This window comes from Cervus elaphus, chromosome 2, assembly GCF_910594005.1.
Source record: "Cervus elaphus chromosome 2, mCerEla1.1, whole genome shotgun sequence".
In the NCBI taxonomy this organism is placed as follows: Eukaryota; Metazoa; Chordata; class Mammalia; order Artiodactyla; family Cervidae; genus Cervus; species Cervus elaphus.
In genome coordinates this window covers 20708029-20726710 of record NC_057816.1, presented here as the reverse complement: position 1 = coordinate 20726710, position 18682 = coordinate 20708029, and the positions used below count along the sequence as shown (strand labels likewise).

Sequence of the window (18682 nt, the reverse complement as noted above, 5' to 3'; positions counted from 1 at the left end):
CCCTGGCTGTCTTTCTCTTTTCTCTGGATGCGGGGCCCCTGGGAGGTGTCAGGCCAGCACTTGCATCTGCCCTGGCAACTCCAGCGCCCTTTCTCAGGTGGGCCAGCCCTCCAGGAAGCCTGGATGCCCAGATCCCTAGGGGCGCACCGATCAGCAGAGCACAATACAATCCCAGCATGTGTTCTGAGCCCACGGGGCCCTGTCTTTCTTCACCCCTGCCGCCTCAGGGATTGGCCTACATTGGAAATTAAATCTTCTCTTAATTCCGAGAGGCTTGGAGGCTTCTGTAGGCGGTTGGAGGAGAAAAAGCTCTACCACTGCGCAAGGTTGGGGTGGGCCAAGGGAGCTGGGGCCAAGGGTGATGCTTTCCTCTTCCCCGGGAAGTCCAGCGAGAATCCTGCGTCCCCTCCCCTGACCTTTCTCTGCCACCAAGCCCTTAGCTCTGCCGCAGCCCCGCTCCACTCTGTTCTGTGCTGAGCGGGAGAAAAAGGCTTCCTGCCACCCACTTGATGATTTAAGTCTGGTAACTCCTCCAGGGCAGGCAAGTCCCCCAGGCTTGGGAATCCGGGCCCGGTCCTTAGCACTGAGACTTCCTAGAGACCCAGCAGCGACAGAGGAAGCGGGTGTTCTACCAGGTTGGAGCGGGGAGCCCTGATCGAGGCCACCGTCCCCTTCCTTGGGAAGAAAACCTCCACCGCGCTGCTTGTCACCTGCACCTGCTGGCTCCCTAGAATGGAAGACAGGGGTCCCGAAGCCACCCGTGGGGCGACGGAGAGGCAGGTGGGGGCTGTGGGCAGCGGGCGGTTCTGGCTGACGCTCCCGCCCCCGCTTCTCGCCAGGAGGCCATCCTGCGGCGCTACCGGGTGGCGGCGGACCGGCTCCGCGTGTACCTGCATTACCTGCCCTCCTACTACCACCTCCACGTGCACTTCACTGCCCTGGGCTTCGAGGCGCCGGGCGCGGGCGTGGAGCGCGCCCACCTGCTGGCGGAGGTGATCGACAACCTGGAGCAGGATCCCGAGCACTACCAGCGTCGCACGCTCACCTTTGCGCTCCGGGCTGACGACCCGCTCCTGGCGCTCCTGCAGGAGGCCCAGAGAAGCTGAGACGAGACCACCCTTGGGCGGGGGGGGGGGGGGCACCAGGGTTTTTAGCACCAAGGGAATTTTTTTTTTTTTTAATGTATTTTGTACTGGCTTCTTCCCAGCATGAGAATAAACCATCAGTCTCATTCAGTATGGACCCACAGCGTGGCCTGGGGAGGTGGAGAGGGCAGACCCTAGCGGGGTGAAGGGGGGTGGGCACGGCCAACCTGGAGGGCTCGGGGCTTTCTGCGGGTCCCCTCCTGGCTGACTTCACTCCTTGCTGTCCTGCTACCACCTTCCTCTTCCTTCTTCCCACTCAGTGTTTCTTCCTGATGGTCCACATGTCTGGGAGGTCCCCGCTGCCCCCCCCCCCCCCCCAAGAAAAAACCACATAGGAAGTTTTTTTGGAAATAATGTATAGTCTTTCTGACTGCACTTCCTCTTTCCCGCCCCAGCACTTAACTCACACTTCCCATGTGGGAGCCGGTCCTGTTGATAAACTCTTGTTGACAGGGCTGGAGGCTGGCCTCCTGGAAGTGGGAGGCCCTAATCAGAATCAGATGATGCAAGCTCAAGACTCCGGCCTTTGCCTCTGTTCCTTGGTCAGTGAAACTGTGGCCTTGAGTTTGTTGTCTGGACAGGAAGACAAAACACACTGCCGGAGAGCAACCAGAAGATAAATCCAGTGTCTCAGCAGGGCACAGTGGCATGGCTGCAGTGAAGTCCAAAACCCCTGAGTCCTGGGGTCCAGGTGTGACCGCTCTCCTAGGGCCCTGACCGCAGAATTGTCAGGCCAGGAAGGGACTTCAAAGCACCCAAGGCTGATAGCCTGTAGGAAGCCATCAAGGGCTTATCTGGGAAAGTGAGATCTCCCACTGCTCCAGCCGGGCAGGGACACGGGTGCAGACATTGGCGACATGTAGTTAAACACATGAGGCCCTCTTTCCAGCCCAGGGGACAGACGAATCATGCTGCCCGAGAGGGGCTGGCATTTGCTCTTTGGTCAACATGGGGCTCTGAGTTACCACATCTTGCTCCCGCAGGACACACTGCCAGGGGAGGTAGGATGTGGGTCTTGCAGAGTGAAAGGAGGATGAAAACGGAGACACAGGACTCGGGGTGGCCCTTACTCTGCGTACCCTGGACCGAGAACCAGGAGACCCGATTCACAGCCAAGCTCCAGTCACTTGTTCCTCATATTGCTACTTAAACACGTACTGCACCAGACCCAAGGCCTCCTGAGCCTGTTTCTTTGTCAAGGGGCACGGGGATGAGGATCTACCACAGAGCGATCTGCTGGTGATCGTACACGCAGCGGGCCAAAGTGGCACGGTTGCAATGGAGTCCAAAGCGTTGACTCACTGCATGCCTTTTGAGCCAGACGATGTCCTAAGGGCTGGGAATCCAGAGACGACTATAAAGAAGCTCCCAGGCTAGGGGGCAGACCGACAGTCCTCAGCCGGAGGGATGCAGAATGAGAACCGTCTTCTCCTCTGCCTTAGCTTTCCTCCTGCCTTCACTTAGCAGAACCCACCCAGCTCCCCACCTCCCCTGAGACAGCATCCTGAGCAAAAAGTGCTTAAGCCTCAGCACCGCTTGACTGATGAGCCACCGCCAGGCCTCTGGGACGGCATGGACGGTCCCTGTGCGTTTAGCTGCGTGTCCTCGGTGAGTGTCTCCTCTCCTGCAGCGGAGGTGGGTGTCACCTCGTAAACTTCGGAGGGCTCCCCACCGGCGCCAGGCCCCCGTCCTTGGCTGACTTTCTTCCTGGCTGGGTTGGGGAGGGAGGAGAGAGGTTGGAGATGTGACTGCTTTTCCTCGGCTCCTCTAGTTTGCCCAAAAGTTTCCTCATAGGGCAAAATTGCTGAGTGTTCTATATTTGTCAACATTCCTTCATGAAAATGAGAAAAATAACATTTCAGGAGGAGTTGGACAGTTAGTTCCACGTTGCCTGGTTCTGTTGAACACAGATCCCCAGAATGGAGAAACAAATCAAGAAACAGTTGCGAACAAAGTAACACGTGAAAATGTTTCTCTTGTGATATTTGTACTTCCAAACAAGTTTAATGGATCTGTTTTATTTCTGAATACTTTGATGTGGGTCTTTTAACTCTTCCTTCTCAGAAAGGACTAAATCTTTATTCCAAACATGTATATAGAACCCTAAAAGGACCTTTCTTTTGTAAGAAGATGGTGATGATTAACAGTAGCCGTTTTCAGAAAATCCTCACATAGCAAAATAAATGTTGGCAACCCTATGTTTGCTCCATATTCTCATTGAAATTACATTGGATTCTGAAGTCTATGTAAACTTGAAGTTACCAAATTTTAGCCACTGTTAAAAAATAAACATGGACTAAATTTGTTTAAAGTGTTTAAATTCAAAGAATGAGGTTTTGAACATCTACCCTCTTTTTTTTTTTTTTTTTAAAGAAAAAGAAATCTTATTGAGCTTACAACTTAGTGAGACACATAGACATAATTGGGCTTCCCTGATGGCGCAGTGGTAAAGACTTGGGTTTGATCCCTGGGTCAGGAAGATACCCTGGAGAAGGAAATGGCAACCCACTTCAGGATTCTTGCCTGAAAAATCCCATGGACAGAGGAGACTGGCCAGCAACAACAGTCCATGGGATCACAAAGAGTTGGACACAATTTAGCAACTAGACAACAATGATAGACATAATTACAAAGTAATTCCACAAACAACTCAGTTCAGTCACTCAGTGTCTGACTCTGTGACCCCCTGGACTGCAGCATGCCCGGCTTCCCTGTCTATCACCAATTCCTGGAGCTTACTCAAACTCGTGTCCATCGAGTCGGTGATGCCATCCATCCATCTCATCCTCTGTCATCCCCTTCTCCTGCTTTCAATCTTCCTAGAATCGGGGTCTTTTCCAATGAGTCAGTTCTTTGCATCAGGCAGCCCAAGTATTGGAGTTTCAGCTTCAGCATCAGTCCTTCCAATGAATATTCTGGACTGATTTCCTTTAGGATGGACTGGTTGGATCTCCTTGTGGTCCAAGGGACTCCCAAGAGTCTTCTCCAACACCACAGTTCAAAAGCATCAATTCTTCAGCGCTCAGCTTTCTTTATAGAACAACTCTCACATCCATACCTGACTACTATGGAAAAACCAAAGCTTTGACTAGATGAACCTTTGTTGGCAAAGTAATGTCTCTGCTTTTTAATGTGCTGCCTAAGTTGGTCATAACTTTTCTTCCAAGGAGCAAGCGTCTTTTAATTTCATGGCTGCAGTCACCATATGCAGTGATTTTGGAGCCCAGAAAAATAAAGTCTCATACTGTTTCCATTGTTTCCTCATCTATTTGCCATGAAGTGATGGGAGCAGATGCCATGATCTTAGTTTTCTGAATGTTGAGCTTTAAGCCACTTTTTTCACTCTCCTCTTTCACTTTCATCAAGAGACTCTTTAGTTCTTCTTTGCTTTCTGCCATAAGGGTGGTGTCATCTGTGTATCTGAAGTTATTGATATTTCTTCCGGAAATCTTGATTCTAACTTGTGCTTCATCCAGCCCGGCATTTCGCATGATGTTTTCTGCATATAAGTTAAATAAACCAGATGACAATATACACCCTTGACGTACTCCTTTCCCGATTTGGAACCAGTCCGTTGTTCCATGTCTAACTGTTGCTTCTTGACTTGCATACAGATTTCTCAGGAGGCAGGTCAGGTGATCTGGTATTCCCATCTCTTGAAGAATTTTCCATACTTTGTTGTGATCCACACAGTCAAAGGCTTTGGCAGAGTCAGTAAAGCATAAGTAGATGCTTTTCTGGAACTCTCTTGCTTTTTCAGTGATCCAACGGATGTCGGCAATTTGATCTCTGGTTCCTCTGCCTTTTCTTTTTTTTCTTTTTTTTTTATTAGTTGGAAGCTAATTACTTCACAACATTTCAGTGGGTTTTGTCATACATTGATATGAATCAGCCATAGAGTTACATGTATTCCCCATCCCGATCCCCACTCCTACCTCCCTCTCCACCCGATTCCTCTGGGTCTTCCCAGTGCACCAGGCCTGAGCACTTGTCTCATGCATCCCACCTGGGCTGGTGATCTGTTTCACTATAGATAATATACATGCTGTTCTTTCAAAACATCCCACCCTCACCTTCTCCCACAGAGTTCAAAAGTCTGTTCTGTACTTCTGTGTCTCATTTTCTGTTTTGCATATAGGGTTATCATTACCATCTTTCTAAATTCCATATATATGTGTTAGTATGCTGTAATGTTCTTTATCTTTCTGGCTTACTTCACTGTGTATAATGGGCTCCAGTTTCATCCATCTCATTAGAACTGATTCAAATGAATTCTTTTTAACGGCTGAGTAATATTCCATGGTGTATACGTACCACAGCTTCCTTATCCATTCGTCTGCTGATGGGCATCTAGGTTGCTTCCATGTCCTGACTATTATAAACAGTGCTGCGATGAACATTGGGGTGCAGGTGTCTCTTTCAGATCTGGTTTCCTCAGTGTGTATGCCCAGAAGTGGGATTGCTGGGTCATATGGCAGTTCTATTTCCAGTTTTTTAAGAAATCTCCACACTGTTTTCCATAGCGGCTGTACTAGTTTGCATTCCCACCAACAGTGTAAGAGGGTTTCCTTTTCTCCACACCCTCTCTAGCATTTATTGCTTGTAGACTTTTGGATAGCAGCCATCATGACTGGTGTGTAATGGTACCTCATTGTGGTTTTGATTTACATTTCTCTGATAATGAGTGATTTTGAGCATCTTTTCATGTGTTTGTTAGCCATCTGTATGTGTTCTTTGGAGAAATGTCTGTTTAGTTCTTTGGCCCATTTTTTGATTGGGTCATTTATTTTTCTGGAATTGAGCTTCAGGAGTTGCTTGTATATTTTTGAGATTAATCCTTTATCTGTTGCTTCATTTGCTATTATTTTCTCCCAATCTGAGGGCTGTCTTTTCACCTTACTTATAGTTTCCTTTGTTGTGCAAAAGCTTTTAAGTTTCATTAGGTCCCATTTGTTTATTTTTGCTTTTATTTCCAATATTCTGGGAGGTGGGTCATAGAGGATCCTGCTGTGATTTATGTCGGAGAGTGTTTTGCCTATGTTCTCCTCTAGGAGTTTTATAGTTTCTGGTCTTACATTTAGATCTTTAATCCATTTTGAGTTTATTTTTGTGTATGGTGTTAGAAAGTGTTCTAGTTGCATTCTTTTACAAGTGGTTGACCAGTTTTCCCAGCACCACTTGTTAAAGAGGTTGTCTTTTTTCCATTGTATATCCTTGCCTCCTTTGTTGAAGATAAGGTGTCCACAGGTATGTGGATTTATCTCTGGGCTTTCTATTCTGTTCCATTGATCTATATTTCTGTCTTTGTGCCAGTACCATACTGTCTTGATGACTGTGGCTTTGTAGTAGAGTCTGAAGTCAGGCAGGTTGATTCCTCCAGTTCCATTCTTCTTTCTCAAGATTATTTTAGCTATTCGAGGTTTTTTGTATTTCCATACAAATTGTGAAATTATTTGTTCTAGTTCTGTGAAAAATACCGTTGGTAGTTTGATAGGGATTGCTTTGAATCTATAGATTGCTTTGGGTAGAATAGCCATTTTGACAATATTGATTCTTCCAATCCATGACCACGGTATGTTTCTCCATCTGTTTGTGTCCTCTTTGATTTCTTTCATCAGTGTTTTATAGTTTTCTATGTATAGGTCTTTTGTTTCTTTAGGTAGATACACTCCTAAGTATTTTATTCTTTTTGTTGCAATGGTGAATGGTATTGTTTCCTTAATTTCTCTTTCTGTTTTTTCATTGTTAGTGTATAGGAATGCAAGGGATTTCTGTGTGTTAATTTTATATCCTGCAACTTTACTATATTCATTGATTAGCTCTAGTAACTTTCTGGAAGAGTCTTTAGGGTTTTCTATGTAGAGGATCATGTCATCTGCAAACAGCGAGAGTTTCACTTCTTCTTTTCCTATCTGGATTCCTTTTACTTCTTCTTCTGCTCTGATTGCTGTGGCCAAAACTTCCAACACTATGTTGAATAGTAGTGGTGAGAGTGGGCACCCTTGTCTTGTTCCTGATTTCAGGGGAAATGCTTTCAATTTTTCACCATTGAGGGTGATGCTTGCTATGCGTTTGTCATATATAGCTTTTATTATGTTGAGGTATGGTCCTTCTATTCCTGCTTTCTGGAGAGTTTTAATCATAAATGAGTGTTGAATTTTGTCAAAGGCTTTCTCTGCATCTATTGAGATAATCATATGGTTTTTATCTTTCAATTTGTTAATGTGGTGTATTACATTGATTGATTTGCAGATATTAAAGAATCCTTGCATTCCTGGGATAAAGCCCACTTGGTCATGGTGTATGATTTTTTTAATATGTTGTTGGATTCTGTTTGCTAGAATTTTGTTAAGGATTTTTGCATCTATGTTCATCAGTGATATTGGCCTGTAGTTTTCTTTTTTTGTGGCATCTTTGTCTGGTTTTGGAATTAGGGTGATGGTGGCCTCATAGAATGAGTTTGGAAGTTTACCTTCCTCTGCAATTTTCTGGAAGAGTTTGAGTAAGATAGGTGTTAGCTCTTCTCTAAATTTTTGGTAGAATTCAGCTGTGAAGCCATCTGGTCCTGGGCTTTTGTTTGCTGGAAGATTTCTGATTACAGTTTCGATTTCCTTGCTTGTGATGGCTCTGTTAAGATCTTCTATTTCTTCCTGGCTCAGTTTTGGAAAGTTATACTTTTCTAAGAATTTGTCCATTTCTTCCAAGTTGTCCGTTTTATTGGCATAGAGCTGCTGGTAGTAGTCTCTTATGATCCTTTGTATTTGAGTGTTGTCTGTTGTGATCTCTCCATTTTCGTTTCTAATTTTGTTAATTTGGTTCTTCTCTCTTTGTTTTTTAATGAGTCTTGCTAATGGTTTGTCAATTTTGTTTATTTTTTCAAAAAACCAGCTTTTAGCTTTGTTGATTTTTGCTTTGGTCTCTTTAGTTTCTATTGCATTTATTTCTGCCTTAATTTTTAAGATTTCTTTCCTTCTGCTAACCCTGGGGTTCTTCATTTCTTCCTCCTCTAATTGCTTTAGGTGTAGAGTTAGGTTATTTATTTGGCTTTTTTCTTGTTTCTTGATGTAAGCCTATAATGCTATGAACCTTCCCCTTAGCACTGCTTTTACAGTGTCCCATAGGTTTTGGGTTGTTGTGTTTTCATTTTCATTCATTTCTATGCATATTTTGATTTCTTCTATGATTTGTTGGTTATTCAGAAGCGTGTTATTTAGCCTCCATGTGTTTGAATTTTTAACATTTTTTTTTCCTGTAATTGAGATCTAATCTTACTGCACTGTGGTTAGAAAAGATGACTGGAATGATTTCAATTTTTTTGAATTTTCCAAGACCAGATTTATGGCCCAGGATGTGATCTATTCTGGAGAAGGTTCCGTGTGCACTTGAGAAAAAGGTGAAGTTGATTGTTTTGGGGTGAAATGTCCTATAGATATCAATTAGGTCTAGCTGGTCCATTGTGTCATTTAAAGTTTGTGTTTCCTTGTTAATTTTCTGTTTAGTTGATCTATCCATAGTTGTGAGTGGGGTATTAAAGTCTCCCATTTTTGTGTTACTATTAGTTTCCTCTTTCATACTTGTTAGTGTTTGCCGTACATATTGCGGTGCTCCTATGTTGGGTGCATATATATTTATAATTGTTATATCTTCTTCTTGGATTGATCCTTTGATCATGATGTAGTGTCCTTCTTTGTCTCTTTTCACATCCTTTATTTGAAAGTCTATTTTATCTGATATGAGTATTGCGACACCTGCTTTCTTTTGGTCTCCGTTTGCGTGAAATATTCTTTTCCAGCCCTTCACTTTTAGTCTGTGTGTGTCTCTTGTTTTGAGGTGGGTCTCTTGTAGACAGCATATATAGGGGTCTTGTTTTTGTATCCATTCAGCCAATCTTTGTCTTTTGGTTGGGGCATTCAACCCATTTACATTTAAGGTAATTATTGATAGGTGTGGTCCTGTTGCCATTTACTTTGTTGTTTTGGGTTCACGTTTATACAACCTTTCTGCATTTCCTGTCTAGAGAAGATCCTTTAGCATTTGTTGAAGAGCTGGTTTGGTGGTGCTGAATTCTCTCAGCTTTTGCTCGTCTGTAAAGCTTTTGAGTTCTCCTTCATATCTGAATGAGATCCTTGCTGGGTACAGTAATCTAGGTTGTAGGTTATTCTCTTTCATTACTTTAAGTATGTCCTGCCATTCCCTTCTGGCCTGGAGGGTTTCTATTGATAGATCAGCTGTTATCCTTATGGGAATCCCTTTGTGTGTTATTTGTTGTTTCTCCCTTGCTGCTTTTAGTGTTTGTTCTTTGTGTTTGATCTTTGTTAATTTGATTAATATGTGTCTTGGGGTGTTTCGCCTTGGGTTTATCCTGTTTGGGACTCTCTGGGTTTCTTGGACTTGGGTGGCTATTTCCTTCCCCATTTTAGGGAAGTTTTCAGCTATTATCTCCTCGAGTATTTTCTCATGGCCTTTCTTTTTGTCTTCTTCTTCTGGGACTCCTATGATTCGAATGTTGGGGTGTTTCACATTGTCCCAGAGGTCCCTGAGGTTGTCCTCATTTCTTTTGATTCTTTTTTCTTTTTTCCTCTCTGCTTCATTTATTTCCATCATTTTACCTTCTACCTCACTTATCCTATCTTCTGTCTCCGTTATTCTGTTCTTGGTTCCCTCCAGAGTGTTTTTGATCTCATTTATTGCATTATTCATTTTTAAGTGACTCTTTTTTATTTCTTCTAGGTCTTTATTAACCATTTCTTGCATCTTTTTAATCTTTGTCTCCAGGCTATTTATCTGTAACTCCATTTTGTTTTCAAGATTTTGGATCATTTTTATTGTCATTATTCTAAATTCTTTTTCAGGTAGATTCCCTATCTCCTCTTCTTTTGTTTGACTTGGTGGGCATTTTTCATGTTCCTTTACCTGTTGGGTATTTATCTGCCTTTTCATCTGGTTTAGATTGCTGTGTCTGGAGTGGGCTTTCTGTATTCTGGAGGTCTGTGGTTCCTTTTTATTGTGGAGGTTTTACCCAGTGGGTGGGGTTGGACGATTGGCTTGTCAAGATTTCCTGGTTAGGGAAGCTTGTGTCAGTGTTCTGGTGTGTGGAACTTGATTTCTTCTCTCTGGAGAGCAATGGAATGTCCAGTAATGAGTTTTGAGATGGGTCCATGTGTTAGGTGTGACCTTGGGCAGCCTGTATGTTGACGTTCAGGGCTATGTTCCTGCGTTGCTGGAGAATTTGCGTGGTATGTCTTGCTCTAAAACTTATCGGCTCTTGGGTGGTGGTTGGTTTCAGTGTAGGTATGGAGGCGTTTGGACGGTCTCTTATTACTTAAAGTTCCATGTAGTCAGGAGTTTTCTGGTGTTCTTAGGTTTTGGGCTTAAGTCTCCTGCCTCTGGATTTCAGTTTTATTTTTCCAGTAGTCTTAGGACTTCTCCAACTATACAGCACTGATAATAAAACTTCTAGGTTAATGGCAAAAAGATTCTCCCCCGTTAGGGACACCCAGAGAGGTTCACAGAGTTACATGAAGAAGAGGAGAGGGAGGAGGGAGATAGAGATGAGCAGGAGGAGAAAAAGGGGGGCTCAAGAGGAGAGAGACAGAACTACGCAGTTGTCTGTTCCCAGAGTGTTCTCCGTAGCCCAGACACCCACAAAGATTCTCAGAATTGGATTGGGAAGAGAAGGGGAAAGGAGGAAATAGAGGTGTTCTGAGGTAGAAAATGGAGAGTCAAGATTGAGAGAGAGTAATCCACACACTCCTGAATAAAAATGGGAACTGAATATTGGATTCTTAAATATCCACAATTTATATCATATACTGAAAAACAAAGATTAAAAATCTAGAGTAGAGGTTAGACTCTTAAAAATACTATATTAAAAACAAAAACCAAAACACAAAAAAATTTTAGAAATATATATGAAGTTTGGTTTAAAAATAGGGCTTCTCTTTTTTTTGTAAGGTTATAGTGTAATGAAAATGAAAATTAAGAAGTAGTAGAGGAGTAATAGAGGACTTTAAAAGGAAATAAGAGAAAAAGAAAAATAGAAAACAGAAGAGAAAAAGAAAAAAAAGAAAAAAACAATAAAAGAAAAAAAAATTTTTTCCTAATTAAAAAAATCGTAAAAATCTATGAAAATGAATGTTAAGGAGTAATGGGGGAGTAATAGGGAATTTTAAAAGAAAACAAAAGAGAAAAAATAAAAAAGAAAAAAAAATTTTTTTTCTTACTAAAAAAAAAAAAGTAAAAATATATCTAGGAATTTCTCTGGAGTTGTTGCGGTCAGTGTGAGTTCAGTTCAGTTCAGTTTCAGATAGCGCCTCGTTCCAGCTTACACTTCTCAATATCTACAGGCCGCTTCCAGTGTAGTCGGTGTTATCTACAGGGATTTTAATCTGTTGCACTGGTCCCTTCTGAAGCGATTCCCTTTGTTTATTTGGCTTCTGTTTGCCGGTCTCTTCAGTGCCTCATTTCCGCCCTGACACAGGCGGGCGGAGGTGGTCTCTTATTCAGGTTGCTAGTTCCCTCGAGCTGCGGGGAGGGGCTGGCGCTGCTTTCCCCGTCTACGTTGCCCAGGCTCCCGGCTGTTCTAGATGGAGCGTGCCTTGCGTTGCGCGCGGTTCCAGCCCTCGGGTGTTCCACAAAAGCACGGAACAAAAAGCTGCGCCTGCGTTTTGTGCCTTCGCCGTCCCAGTGGCTCAGGCAGCCAGGAGCCTCACGGGCGCACTCTCCCCAGGTGCGGCGCACCTTCTCCCCTGCGCGATCCCAGTCAGTCTCAGTTTCCGCCGCGCCAGTCGGGTGCATGTGCCTTCTGCCCTCCGCGTCCCCAGCCCCAGTCCCCGCCCGCGCCGGTCGGGTGCGTGCGCCCTGTGTCTCGTGGCGACCCTCCCGGCAGACACTGACCATCCAGAATCTCAGGAGGTCTTTGATTAGAAACTGGAGGCCTGTTTGCAGTGCGGTAGGGGATGCGGTCCTTGGGGCCGAGCCTGCCCTTTCCCCTCCCCCCTGCCTCCAGCCTCCGGCGGGGCTGGGTCGGTCCGCAGCCTGCAAGCTCTTCTCTGGACTTGCTCGGTCCCTTTGTTCTGCGAACGGCCGGCAGTGTGTTCAGCCGGTTAATTTTCTCTCTCTCTTTTGCTGACCCACAGTTTAAGTTGGTAACTCACAGAAGCTCCCTCCGATTGTCCTCAGGGCACTCAGGCCCAGTCCTTAACCTAAGCAATGCCGCCCGCTCCTCTCCGTTCCGCCGCCACTTGCTGGTGGCGGATGCGGGTGTCTGGGGTACTTTTCTGCTGGGAGTTGCTTTTAGGCAAGTAATCTGTGGGTTTTATTTATTGTTCCCCTCCCAGTCAGGTTGCCCTCCGAGATTCAAACACTTCCCCCAGACCCGCTAGTGCGAGGGTTTCCTGGTGTCTGGAAACTTCCTCTATTAAGACTCCCTTCCTGGGACGGATCTCCGTCCTTAGCTCTTTTGTCTCTCTTTTTATTTTTATATTTTGTTCTATCTCCTTTCGAAGACAATGGGTTGCTTTTCTGGGCGCCTGATGACCTCAGCTAACGATCAGAAGTTGTTTTGTGAAGTTTGCTCTGCGTTCAGTTATTCTTTTGATGAATTTGTAGGAGAGAAAGTGGTCTACCCGTCCTATTCCTCTGCCATCTTGGCTCCCCTCTGCCTTTTCTAAATCCAGCTAGAACATCTGGAAGTTCATGGTTCACGTACTATTGAAACCTGGCTTGGAGAATTTTGAGCATTACTTTGCTAGCATGTGAGATGAGTGCAATTGTGCAGTAGTTTGAACATTGTTTGGTGTTGCCCTTCTTTGGGATTGGAATGAAAACTGACCTTTTCAGTCCTGTGGCCACTGCTGAGTTTTCTAAATTTGCTGGCATATTGAGTGCAGCACTTTTGCAACATCATCTTTTAGGATTTGAAATAGCTCAACTGGAATTCCATCACCTCCACTAGCATTGTTCGTAGTGATGCTTCCTAAGGCCCACTTGACTTCGCATTCCAGGATGTCTGACTCTAGGTGAGTGATCACACCATCATGATTATCGATGGTGAGTGTGTGTGTGGGGGTTTAACCACATCTGTGGCTATCTGGGTCATGAAGATCTTTTTTTGTATTGTTCTGTGTATTCTTGCCACTCCTTAATATCTTCTGCTTCTGTTACCATACCAATTCTGTCCTTTATTGTGCCCATCTTTGCATGATACCCTTGGTATGTCTAATTTTCTTGAAGAGATTTCTAGTCTTTCCCTTTCTATTGTTTTCCTCTATTTCTTTGCATTGATCACTGAGGAAGGCTTTCTTATCTCTCCTTGCTATTCTTTGGAGCTCTACATTCAAATGGGTATATCTTTCCTTTTTTCCTCTGCCTTTTGCTTCTCTTCTTTTCTTAGCTATTTGTAAGGCCTCCTCAGACAATCATTTTGCCTTTCTGCATTTCTTTTTCTTGGGGTTGATCTTGCTCCCTGTCTCTTGTACAATGTCACGAACCTCCATCCATAGTTCTTCAGGCCCTCTGTCTATCAGATCTAATCCCTTGAATCTATTTGTAACAACAGAGATAGACATAATTACAAATAATGCCACAAATGTGAGTACTTTGAGAAAAGCACAGGGGGCCGTGGGCGCTTATGCCAGGAGAAGCCAGACTTCCAGGCTAAAATGAGAGTTAAACGACCACCATGAGCTAAAACAGAACACCCAGGGAGACCACGGCTCAGCATGGCCAGAACCTCAAACCTGGCTCCCAGCATATCCAGTAGCACCCTGACCAGTTTTTCCTTCAGGACCAGGAAAAAATGAAAGTCAAAACTACGGAGAAATGTATTATCGTCCTGTTGTATATTCTTTTCAGAGCCAGCATGGTCTGGTGACCCCTGCACAGAAACTGCACCATATCCAGATATAATCTCGGGCAAGTTAGGTAACTGCTCATCAGCTAGGAGTGAGTGAAAGCAGTGCTTACCCCTAGGAGCTTTGTGAGGATTCAACAAGAGGATTTTGTGGACATGGTAAGAACTCATAAATGTTAGCTGCCATTTTCCTACTGCCGGAAGGGCCTAAAGGATGCAGCCAATATATTTGGGTTAGATATTAAAAAGGACTTCCGGATTAGAAGGCCATGAAATCCTAGACTGGGCACTGAAGTCATGGAAACCGAGACCTGAAGGCAGAAAGCGAGCCATAAACTCTGTGGTTCATTGATTGTGGCCCCAAAAGAGACGAGGGCTGTGTGCAATGACTTCTTAGGATTTCTTCCAGCCGACAGGTTCCTGGAATGCATTTTAGCCTTGGCCTTACGGCAGGTTTCTAAGACTACAATAGTGATGTCCGCTGCTATTGAGAACCCTGGGAACCGCACAGCTCGAGCGTCCAGCCATATAAATCTGATAAAAATAGGAGCTGAAACACCATCCCCAAGTTGCTATTTTTAAAAGCATCTGAGATGCTGGATTGGGTTTATTTCTTCTTCAAACGGCATCTCGCTGTTCCCTCCTCCCGGTGGGCAGGATGCTAACGTGGCACATGCGAGGGACAGGAGCCAGAGGCCTGGGGAGGCGCATGTGTTAAGGGCTCACACCCTGGCCTCCCAGCTCCAGATGCACCTGCCCCTCCCACAACCCTTGCTCCTCTGTCTCCTCCCTCTGCTCCCTAGAGAGAGAGAGAGGCCCCCTGGGCGCCCCAGCAGAGCTGTGTCCGCCAACTTCCTCCATAGCAGAGACAGAACCGGAGAGGTAAAGGGGGTGCTCCGGAGGTGGGAAAGGAGGCAATATGGCTCGGAAGGGGGCCAGGACCCACACCACTGATCCTCAGGGTGTCTTGACACATCCTTGGCACAGCTGGCCCCGAAAGGAACAGTTTTAGGAGCCGGAGCTGGGTCACCCCACCACACTGCCTCTTGCTAAGCAACTCCCAGCGCCCTGCGGATGGGCAAGTGGGCTGGGAGGGGCTTCAGGCGAAAAGTCCCAGAACCGTGTTCCTCCTGCCCTGCAGATGATATGGGTTCTAGGCAGCCAGCTAAGCATCTGGCTGTGTTAAAGAACTAGAGGGAAAAGATCGTGAGTGAGCACACTGCGGCCTGAGGGGAGGAGTCTAGATGACAGTTAGCTTCTGGGCACTCAGTAACCAGGCCTGGGATAAGCTGGGGGGAGGAGAAGGGAGGAGATCTGAATACAGTTTATTGGTTAGAGGAGGGGGTGCCACGTGTGTGATAAGAGCACACGCTTTTAACAGAGCCTTATACTGCTGGAGCAAATTTATATCCGTTGCCTAATTTCACATCAACAATAGCCCTTTGAATAATTTACAGTTACTTCCATTTTTTTTTCCTAACAAGAAAATTAAACCTATTTAGTGACTGAGGCAGAGTTGGAAATCAGGTCTCCAAGAGCAGAGCTGGCCCTTCAATTTGGTGTTTCCCGCAGGGTGAAGTTTACGTGGTTGAGAACAAGAACTACCAGCTGTGTTTAGATCGAGTTCATTAAGGAGTTTGCGAAGTTGCAAAGCTGGGTTGATTCTCAGCTCAGCTCTGCGATTCCAGTCGCTTCGGACAATTGCTTTACTCTCTTTGGGTCAGTGTCCCCCCTCTGACCCCCACCCCGCACACCAGGGAGGCTGGTCTCTCTCCCTTCAGCCTTGCCCCGCCCCGGCAGGGACTTGAGTCACCCTGCCAGAGCTGAAGCTGATGCCAGATAAGTATTTGTTGTGTGAATGCTTGATTGACAAAAACAAGCATTAATTACGCTTGGACACTGGTGATTTAGACACTAGTGCGATGCAGGAGTGACCTCCACCATGCACGGTGTGATTTAGAAGGGACAGCCATCTGTAGACGCGCTCAAGGCCCTTGGTCTTCACCCTGCCTCCTTCACTGTGCTGACGCAGACCGGAGTGCTTCCTCAGTTACCTCTTCTCAGACCATGAACCCTCCGGTTTCAGCTGAAATGAACTTAGAACGGGCATTTCTGTGAACCCCCCTCATCAATTACTCATGCCTTATACTTAGTCATATCCTGTGCTAACTTACTCTATTTTTCTTTTTAAGTATACCTATGGCTGATTCAAATGTTGATTGGCAAAAACCAACACAATACTATAAAGCAATTACCCTTCAATTAAAAAGAAATAAATTTAATAAAAAATAAGAAAAAACAGAAACAGATTATTTTAGGTCTTATGCAGTTTAACTGCAAGAAAAAGATAAAATGATATTATAAGTACATAAGACTGATCAAATTCTTTGACACATAAGAAGTAAACAGACCAAATATCTCTACCTAACAAACAGCTAAGGCTTCCCAAGTGGTACTAGTGGTAAAGACCCTGCGTGCCAACGCAGAAGACATAAGAGATGTGGTTTTGATCCCAGGGTCCGGAAAATCCCCTGGAGGAGGGCATGGCAACCCACTCCAGTATTCTTGCCTGGAGAATCCTATGGACAGAGGAGCCTGGTGTGCTACAGTGCATGGGGTCACAAAGAGTCAGACGTGGCTGAAGTGACTGAGCGTGAACACAAAAGACAGCTAGGAAAAGAAAGGTGAAAATAAAACCCTACATTTTTTCCCCCTTTTTAATGACTTTAAGAACACGGTAACATGGCATTTGCATCTGATTACATTTTGTATTAACATAAGTATTGAATGAAATCTTTTGGTTTAAAAAAAAAAAAGAAGTATTGGACTATATAGTTGCTTTACAATGTGTTGGTTTCTGCTGTGTAGCAAAGAGAATCAGCTCTATGTACACCTACACCCCCAGGACACTGAGTAGACTTCCCTGAACTATAAGGCAGTTCTTATTAGTCATCTATTTTATATGTAGGGCTTCCCAGGTGGATCAGTGATAAAGAACCCCCTGCACTGCAGGCTACTCTGAATGATGCTATATGGGTGAGTATGTGTCATTATGGACTCCTGTGGGGGTTCAGGGTTAAAGAATCCACCTGCAATGCAGAAGATAGGAGTTCCATCCCTGGGTCAGGAATCTCATGGACAGAGGAGCCTGGCAGGCTACGGTCCATGAGGTCTGGAGGGTCGGACACTACTTAGCAACCAAACCACCACTACCATCAATAGTGTGACCAAGTCAATCCCAGTCTCCCAGTTGGCCCCACACCCCTTTCCCCCCTGGGGGTCCATACATTTATTCTCTACCTCTGTGTCTCTATTTCTGCTTTGCAAATAGGTTCATTTGTACTAGCTTCTATCCTAACTTATCCTTGAGTGGGCGTCCACTGTGAGCCTTCTCTTTGCCACTAGCTGGTTAAGCTTTCTTGGGGGTTGGGGTCTTACGCGTTCCTTGGAGCTCTGCTACTTCCTCCCCGCTCCACCCTCCTCCCCCGGCTCTTCACACTAAGGGCTCTTCACCTCTGAGAGAGTGTCTTGGGGTCTGGGGATTGTCCTGCGGGTGGCTTCTGGACGGTTCTTCAGCCTGAGTAGTTTCCTGGCTTGATTGGAGTGGGTGGGCCCCAGGCACTAGGCTAAGGGCCTGGCGGGTTTTTCCCCTCGGGGCAGGATGCCTGGCGCCTTCAGTAAGGAACAGAAACTAAGACGCTTTCTCAAAGCCAAGAAGCGGTGTGCAAAGGAGGTGCAGAGGGAGAAGTTTGGGGGTGGCAGGGCCGGTGCAAAGGGAGGGCGCAGGTCTCCGACCACGGCACCAGGCCACTGTGCGTGGGAGGGGCGTGCCTCAGTTTCCCGAGGGGGAGAAAGACACGGTTCCACGCGTGGGAGAGCGTAGAGCGCTTTGCAGGGCTCATTGTTTCCAGGAGGGCGTGCATGGGCTGCGCTCGGCACATCCATCCTGGTGCTACTCACAGGCTGCGCCCGCCTGAACTCTGCGCCCTCACCCCACCGGTCTCCTCCTACCCGCCCCGCCAACACCCCCTCCCGCCAACACCCCCCACCGCCCCGCTCTCCGCCGCCACACACAGCCCCCGCGCCCGCCCCATCGGTCTACCCATCCGCTCCCCTCGCCCCGGGGCCCGCCGCCCCCTGGTTCCGCTGCCGCCGCCGGCGCACCTTCCCTAGTCGGCGGCCACCCGCCCCGCCCGTAAGCGGGATCGCCCCTGCCCTTCCTCCTCCTCCACCCCGCCCTTCCTCCTCCTGCCCGCCTGCTCCCCGCTCGGCTCCCCGGCCGTGTGCGCAAGCGTGTCCGGCCCCCTTCCCCGCCCCACGCCGGGGCCCGGGCCCCCGCCTCCCAGCAGGCGGACTTGCCCGCTCCCAGGCCGGCCCCGCGCCTGGGACAGGGACCGGGCCGAGCGGAGCCGCCGCGCCTCCAGCCCGTGCGCCTAGCGGATCTGAGCTGCGCGCGGAGCCATCCTGCCCCGCCCCGCGCCACCCGCGAGGGTGAGTACGCGGCGGCCGGTCTCCGTGGGGCCCGCCAGCGAGGGCGGGGAGCACCTCCGGGTCCCGGCCGCCCGGTTCCCTGCCCGGCGCCGCGAGAGGGGAGGTGGTCGGGCCGGGCACGTGGGCGCCGCGCGGGTTCGGGTCGGGGTCCCGGAGGGGCGGCCACAGCCCAGGGATTCCTTGCCCTGGATGG

The 18682-nt window shown here is 46.8% G+C and overlaps 2 protein-coding genes across 3 annotated transcripts in view; both read left to right on the top strand.

Annotated features, from left to right (window-relative positions):
- The window catches only part of DCPS (decapping enzyme, scavenger), a 44573-nt gene extending 41123 nt beyond the window's left edge, over positions 1 to 3450 (top strand). Inside the window, exon 6 of the mRNA XM_043873537.1 lies at positions 840 to 3450. Within this exon, the coding sequence (XP_043729472.1) occupies positions 840 to 1106 (267 nt within the window). The 3' untranslated portion in view covers positions 1107 to 3450. The remainder of the gene's footprint in view (positions 1 to 839) is intronic.
- Positions 2640 to 18682, top strand: part of ST3GAL4 (ST3 beta-galactoside alpha-2,3-sialyltransferase 4) — a 54007-nt gene continuing 37964 nt past the window's right edge. The window contains exon 1 of one of the 2 annotated variants that reach the window (XM_043873524.1): positions 2640 to 2753. In XM_043873524.1, the coding sequence (XP_043729459.1) occupies positions 2718 to 2753 (36 nt within the window). In that variant the 5' untranslated portion in view covers positions 2640 to 2717. Of the gene's footprint in view, positions 2754 to 18303; positions 18490 to 18682 lie in introns of those variants that run through there. The other variant, XM_043873528.1, reaches the window with a different exon arrangement.